Source organism: Dromaius novaehollandiae, chromosome 1 (assembly GCF_036370855.1).
Source record: "Dromaius novaehollandiae isolate bDroNov1 chromosome 1, bDroNov1.hap1, whole genome shotgun sequence".
Lineage (NCBI taxonomy): Eukaryota > Metazoa > Chordata > Aves > Casuariiformes > Dromaiidae > Dromaius > Dromaius novaehollandiae.
The window spans coordinates 116,734,798-116,742,353 of NC_088098.1; the positions used below are offsets into that span (position 1 = coordinate 116,734,798).

Genomic DNA, 7,556 nt, shown 5'->3' on the forward strand with positions numbered 1-7,556 from the left:
TCAGACTCCTTAGGCCTTCACCAATAAGTGCATCTGTGCTGCTAAATGACTTTACAGTCCACCCAGCAGCAGTTCCATGTGGTTAGCACAACTCTCATGCAACAACTTTCCCAAGAGCTTGAGAAGATCAAGGGCCTTGGTTGCCTGGACTTCACCTACATGGGTAATGGATGCATGGCATGTACTCCTCCTCCCAGCACATGCCACACACAGGGCTGTCATCAAATGAGATATACGCTGCTGTTTTACAAGATATTTATCATCAACAGAGACTTTAGCCAATGTCTTTGAAGCCATACAAGTGTTCCTGTCAAAGATCAGTTTGGGTAAGAAAGCAGTTGGGGATAGCATTCAAGTGTGGGTATGAATCACGTCTGTACTAGCACACGAAAGAAAGGAGACAAATCATTGCTCTTTGAACCACAGAAACCCTAGTTTTTTTCCCTGCATCAATAGGTAAAATGTCAGCAGCCACTGGGTACAAAAGGTCCTGTCAACACTACCTAGGACTGAAGAAATAGATGTTTGGGCTTCTTCCTTTAAGTTAAGCAGTTAAAGGCTGTAACTGGCATTTCAGACACTGACACTTTAGCAAGCAAGGCTCTACAGTCAGAAAGGGAATGATAGGACCAATTAACAAGTGAGTCATGCTTATGATAAAGTGGAGTTAGGAGAAACTCTGAAAGCATGTTAAGATGAGAAACCATTCAAGGCCTACTCACATTAAGCCTAACATACTTACTAAAATATATAGTCCACCTGATTATTCCCTATTTCCCCCATCAAAAAAGCTTATAAAGCTTCACTCTCTTTAACCTAATTCCTAGTTTTCCTCTTTCCTACACATATAAAGATCTTTTAAGCATACCTGTAACAGCTTTTGTGCATTTGTCACTTTGCTTCAACTGACAATTAAATGATGTGTTTATTAAAAAGCTACAAAGAACATGTGCTGTGTTATCCATTCTCGAATACCTTCTTTATGTACAGAATGCAATATTCATCTTCCCCATTCTCATCCCTTTCTGCTAGTGGATTCTGTACACGTAAAACTTTGCTTGCTATCCTTATCAGCATTTTGGGCTGTTTTTTGTATTACAGGAAGTGTTTTAAAACTTGAATTAGGGGGTATTGAACTCTCAACTTTGAATCCTCAGATGACACTTATACTACCACTTCATCTCTATGAAACACAATTAAAGGGAGCTAGCTACAAAGCACTGTTGTACTTTAAACTAAATCCCTACCATGTTAACTGCACACAAAATTTTCAAAAGCTCACCTAGAGAAGTGATATGCTTTTCCTCACACTGCATAATGCAAAATGCCTAGGACAAGTATAAGAAGTTACCATAGAACATACAAATTTCCCAAACAGGGATTAAGCTTCCTACTTATCCTGGATTCCAGGACAGAAACTGAGAAATTGGGCAAAGAAAGAACCATCACCCAGTAACTGGTCCCATTTATTCAGCAAGAACAATACCTTTTTCATATGACTGCACATCATGCTGTCATGCTAAGTATTAGGAGAGAGAGATTGATTTTGGTTAATACACAACTATAGTATCCCTTAAGGTTTGAAAACTGTTCAAATGTACTACAGTACACATTTCTGCATTTAAACAGAGAAACACATTACTTTTAACTTCATTAAGTGCTTGATATATTAGCTCCTAACTGAACTTCATAGTAAGAGACTTCTTCAGTTTCTTGGAACAGTATGAATACACAAGCACACACATTTCCCCTCTGCAGATAGATAACTATCTCTCTATATCATATTAATCCTAAATTTAGACTGTTTGTTGCACACCTTAGCAAAGCAGCAGCTGGCAGCCCTGAACAGTGTGGAAAAGCTACTTTAAGAGAGTCAGCCTGTGTTAATGTGCTAAAGCTCCCACCTACAATATACTAGAAGACATTGTCTAGATATACAGTGATGGCAAATGCAGGTATTTAACAGAGAAGAGGCAGGACTCTAACACACTAAACCAAGGAGAGAAATAGTTAACATGCATTTTCAAGATATGCTACCCATGTGTATTCCATTGCAGGAACACACTCCAATCCAGATTCCTTTTAGTCACTTCAGCCTGTGAAATCAAGTGCTCAAGTGCATGCCAGGAAGATTATAGTTTTCAGGTTCCCTAATCAATAGGTATTTTTCCTCCCCACAGTAGCTAGAAAAGAGGTCTGGTTATGGATTCTACATGCTTAAAATTAGCCTCCCCCCCCTTAAAAAAAAAAAAAAAAAAAAAAAGGACTTGCTTATACATACGCTCCACTTTTGATTATACATAGTGGCAACACATAGGACACAGGAGATGGGGCGCTAGGAATCTGCCTAAACATATCTCAGAAGGAACTCACCAACTGATGAGGCAATTTGGGCAACTAGCTTTAGGCAACTAGTTTGAACCACAGTAAGCCATTTTCCATATGTTTAATAGTGCAACAGGTTTAAAGCTACAGGTGTTGCTTGAGGCCAAACTCCGCTCTCACCAAAGGCAGATCCAAATTATTTTGCCATATAATTGAACAAATACAAGAACACAATTAGAAGTTATCTCCAGGTTGATAACAATTAGGCAAATCTCTTCCCTCCAAAGATGCCAGCAAGATGGCAAGGGAAGAATGGAGGTGGGGGGGAAACACCACACTATCTTTGCACTTTTGTGTATCATTTCTGCTTTGGAATACAGATTAAAAAGCCCACAGGCTTTCAGATATATATCTCCATATATCAAGCTATATATCAAAAATAAATATAGCAATCCATATGGGCTTCCATCCCTGCTTTCACAGTTGCACTCATTAAAAATATACATATCAAAACTTCAATATAGCTAGAGAAAGGGTTATGACTGAAAAGGTAGGCTTATCAAGCCATCAATTATTGGCATTCCCAACAAGAACACAATTCAAGTTTATAATGAAAGCATCAACCAATCTTCAATTAAAGGGCAGAAAAGAGTTAATGAATCTTGCATTCAGGCATCCAGGAAGAAGCCTACATCACATAGCAGCATTTGAAAATAGAGGCAAACTTACTAGAGAAGAAACTGCCTCCACAAGTCAGCTTCTAGTTTGATTGGAAAGACTGGAGTAAAGTGTTTTAATTATTTGCACAAAGACTAGGAAAACCATCACCATAGGCCAAAATGAATGCTATTTCAAACCAAAACAGTAATCAGGGAAAAGGAGAAGACAAACAAACAGGAAAAAAATAAAGTTAAATAAAATTAAAAAAAAAAAAAAAAAAAGAAAAAAACCAGTACCTACCAACAGGGAGAAGAACAGGGGAAAGTGCATTACAGGTTTTTGGACAAAACTTAAGAACTCACAGCAGTAAGATTAAATAGTGTTGGGTAATAGAAGAAACCCTTTGGGAAATTATTCTCTTGGACTATTACTGTTTTCCTTGTTTTATTGAAAAAAAAAAAAAAAGAGATCATTTGTAACACATACATTATTTAGGAAACCCTGATAGTTAGACAAATACAGATTTAGAAGATCCAGATCAAATAATTGAAATATCTACACTGAAACAACAAAATGCTGACGAGCATTCTTAATTTATGTTTTGAGTTCATCATTTAAACATACACTAAGCTTCGCTTAAAGGTGTACAGCTATCAGTCTTGTTTATATGCATAACAGAGCTTCAAGAGGAGAAAAATAATCTTCTTTATGATCACTACATTTTAGCTTTGAGCTGGCAGAAGACAGTTACTGTCTTGCTCCTGTCTGGGAGCACAGGTGAAGCAAAGGCTGTGAAGACAAGATGGCAGGAGGAGACTCTCTCCATCTGGGGTATTCTTTTATCAGAGAAGAAGAACTTGTCTTGGATGAAGACTTTCAGTCAGCATTGCTCTACTGCAGCATGAGCCACCTGAGTCTCAGCTCTTCGCATGGCTTTCGCAATGTTCCTGTAGATTCCAGAGGATTACAGGTGTAAGATTCATATACATTATTCTCTGGCAGTTAATTAATACGCAGAAGTTTTTCAGACATTATTATGAAGAGAAGCAAAACTTGATTCAACTACAGTCAGTCTTGCCTCCAGTGCCTTTAATATGGTGTCTGCCTATAAAGTAAAGGGGGAAAGACACTTGGTTAGAAAACAGAACTTTACAAAACAAAGAATAAGCGTAGATGTCAATAAGTGCTAGAAGGCTATCATGTGTTATCAGTCCTATTGATTCTTTTCCTACCATCTTCCCAGTCTAAAAGTTTAGTCAGTTTTGATATAAACTCTCAGCACTCTCTCAAATCTACTGTAATTGTTCTCACACTTTAAATGTCAATTCCATGCATTCAGCTTCTGCTATACACATACACATACATATTCATTCAGCTTTCAGAGCTAACCTGGTTATTGTATGTGCTCCCAACCCTCCCTACCTGCAATCAGAACATTTCTATAGAAGAAAGTATCCACTCAAATTTATTATGTGATACTTCAACACAAGATAACAGCAAAAGCAGTAAATCAGTTTACATGCAAGACAGGATTCTACAGAAAAAACTTCATTAAATCCCAGTATAAAAAAGAATCTGGAGAAGCAAAACAAAGCTACAGGAGACAAGCCATCTTTCTGACTACTGACAGAAACAGATGGGAATCAAACTGTATTTGATAAACAGAAAATATTTAAAGTTATAATCAAAGGAAAGTTGCAGAAAACCTTAGCTAACACAAGACAATAACAACATGAAGTGTCACAACACACAGTAGAAATGCACCGAACTGGGTCTGACTGAAACTCTAGCTTGCTCTGCAGAAACTATTTAAGAATATGAAGACTTCATATCTCATGTACACAATGAGCAATGCTGGATGAAGTCTTACCCTTTCTAGTGCTTCTTCCAGAACAGCTCGACTCTCAAGAGTTAAAGGCTCCTCATCAGTAAGAGCTTGCTTTTCTGAGGATCCTAGAATGTAACTGATATGCTACAGTTTAGATTACGCACTTTTCACTCTGAAGGCAGAAGAACAAATGTAGAACTCCATTGTTCTCAACAATGAGATTATGATTAACAGAAGCACTACCAAAAGCAAGAGCATGATTCAGCAACAAAAATCCATACTTAGTAATCTTGCAAACAAACTATAAAATAGAATGAAAGCAATTTTAAGCTCAGAACTACTAAAACACCATCACTGTATGGAAGTTGGAACTCCAAAACATAGTCATGAATTCTGATGCTACAGGATAAGGTGAAAAGTTATTCCAACATTGAGAAGACCATTGCACTAGCAGGAAGAAACAGATATCATGATTACTGCTTCCCCCTTCCCCTCCTCACCCCTCAAGAGACATTTTGTGGCCATGGTACAGTCTTTCAGAGTTTTACTGCCATGGAAAAAGCAAAGCATCATAGCAGCTATGGAAAAGACCACACACAAAAAAACAACAACAACAAAAAACCACCACTGCCCAAAAGGGGGAGGAGAACATCAACACAGATGCAACAAAATAGACTGGAACTTAATGAGAAAGCAGAAATGCTAAACCTAGCCCAGAGAGAAATAAAAGCGACTTACCCAAACATTAACAAAGTAACAGTGATAAAAACATCCTGATATGTAGACTTAAAGTATTCAGTAACTACATTCCAAATTAAAACCTGCTGCAAGTGCTATAAACCAAATAAAAATCAATACAACGGCACACCTTCAGTTTCTAGACAATTGAGTGTAAAAAAAAAAAAAGTTCTCTTACAGTACACAGACTAAGAGCATCAAGTACACAGTGAGTTTCAGGATTCACTTTTGCCTTTTTTCAAACTTAGGCAGCCTAAATTCTACCTAAGCTCCTGTGTCTATATTTTCTTCTGAGGCAAGTCAGGCCTACTCAGTACTACTCAAGAGAGTAAGGTAATTTTACACCAGTTAGAATAGAGCACCTACATACTATCTTTTGATCAGACTAGAAGTAACCCCTACATTCTTTACCTAGTGTTATTTTTGTGCTAGGTATGCAGTTTCTTATACAAAATGAAGTCCAGAAGTCTCCATATTTCCAATTTTCTAAGATTTTTTTCCTCATATTATACAGATGACATTTCTATAACTTTAGCACTATGATGCTAGCAGCAGTAACACAAAAAATTGCTCTGGAAAGAGAAAGATACCTCTAGATATGCCAGAAATATCAACAGCAGCATCCATCTATATGATACCTAGAGGCACCAATAAAAACACTATCTTTACCTTTCAATCGAGTCAACACTGAAGCAGAACAAGTCTCTCTTGTAGTCAAGATGCTTTGGTGTGCATCTGTAGATGTTGCCAAGTGTCACTGAGCAGCCAGAGCAGGACAAAGTTTCAACCATGCTGTAAGCAAGACACGCAACACTTATTGGGGGAGGGGGGGCAGCCTCTCCCCACACCTACTCCAGAAAATAAATAAATAAATAAATAAAGAACTTTCATCTGCTTAAGATTTTTTGAGGATTCATTCTTGAATTCCACAGGGTGATTATGAATGTTTATCTTCTAGCCTGGGTTCCCAGGGCAGACCCACAGCCCAATGACGTCTGCAAGGCCAACACGTAAACCCTTGAGACAGGCCAGCCAGAGGAGGCGCTCTAGGCCCTCCTCAGGGAGGCAGGAGCCCCTGTGGGGCAGCACGGCGGGGTGGCAGCACCCGGCGAGCCGCTCAAAGAGACGCTCCCCGGGCGCCTCCCGCCGCCCCGAGCCCCCCGCCACGGCACCGCGCCTCACCATCCGCACTCGCCGGGCCGCTGGGAGAGCTTCTGCTCCTTGTCCACCGACACGCTGGCGGAAGCATCTGCGCACAGTTTGGGGGGGGGGGGGGGGGGGAGGGGGAACCAACAGTCAGCAGCGGCCGCCGCCAACGGCCGCGCGGGAGGAGGGGCCGGACTCACTGCGCAGCAGGATGCAGCCCGCCTCCTCGTCGTTGGCCACCCAGCTCAGCGTGTCGCCCACCGGCCGCTTGCAGCCGGCGCACAGGAACACCATGGGCAGCACGCCCTCGTCCGCCGCGCGGCCGCCCGGCCGGCCGCCCGGCCCGCCTCCCTCCGCCGCCTCCCGGGCGCCGCCCGCCTCCAGCAGCGACAGGGAGGACTCGAGCCCCGCCGCAGCGCCCGGCGGCGCGTACAGCGCGCCCGCCATCACCTTCAAACAGCCCGCGCCGGAAGCGGCAGTGACGCCGCCCCAAGAGACGCCGCGGCGCTCCGCCCGCCCCCACGCCCCGCCCCGCCGAGGGGGCGGGGTATGAGCGGCCCCGCCCCGTCCCCCCTCCAGCTCTCAGGCCCCGCCCCGTGCCCTCCCGCAGCCGTTGGCGCCGCTAACGGTCGCGGCGGGCCGCGAGGGGCGGCCGCCGGGCGCTCGCCGCCGTTCCTGCCGCCCCAGCTAGCCAGGCCTGCTGTCCTTGGCCTCAAACTACATCGAGAGGCGCGTTAGGAGGGGCCTGAAAGCTCTAACGGTGGGAAGACGAAGAAGAAAAGCGTGATGCGGGTTTTGAAGGCTGCTGGGTTGGACCAATCTGCTGCCTTTTGTTGCTACCGGCTCAAGCGATGCCCCA

General features: G+C 42.6%; 1 protein-coding gene across 2 annotated transcripts; it reads right to left on the reverse strand.

Annotated features, from left to right (window-relative positions):
• Positions 1-3,412: 3,412 nt before the first annotated feature.
• Positions 3,413-7,218, reverse strand: MIS18A (MIS18 kinetochore protein A). Of its 2 annotated transcripts, none has more exons than XM_026103566.2 (5): positions 6,898-7,218; positions 6,734-6,800; positions 6,221-6,343; positions 4,856-4,949; positions 3,413-3,932 (listed from the first exon to the last, which is right to left on the reverse strand). In XM_026103566.2, the coding sequence occupies exons 1-5, from the start codon at positions 7,142-7,144 to the stop codon at positions 3,903-3,905; spliced, it is 561 nt and encodes a 186-aa protein (XP_025959351.1). In that variant the 5' UTR covers positions 7,145-7,218; the 3' UTR covers positions 3,413-3,902. The 2 variants fall into 2 exon arrangements, with proteins under 2 accessions (XP_025959351.1, XP_025959350.1); XM_026103565.2 differs by having other exon boundaries at positions 3,413-4,090; positions 6,898-7,215.
• Between the last annotated feature and the right edge of the window lie 338 nt (positions 7,219-7,556).

Bases quoted from the DNA above. Each gene is read 5' to 3' on its own strand.
- MIS18A (XM_026103565.2), bottom strand. From the start codon at position 7,144: ATGGCGGGCGCGCTGTACGCGCCGCCGGGCGCTGCGGCGGGGCTCGAG. The intron at 6,801-6,897 runs GTGAGTCCGGCC...AACTGTGCGCAG, and splicing joins GGGCTGCATCCTGCTGCGCA to ATGCTTCCGCCAGCGTGTCG. The intron at 4,950-6,220 runs GTAAAGATAGTG...GTAGCATATCAG, and splicing joins AGTGTTGACTCGATTGAAAG to TTACATTCTAGGATCCTCAG.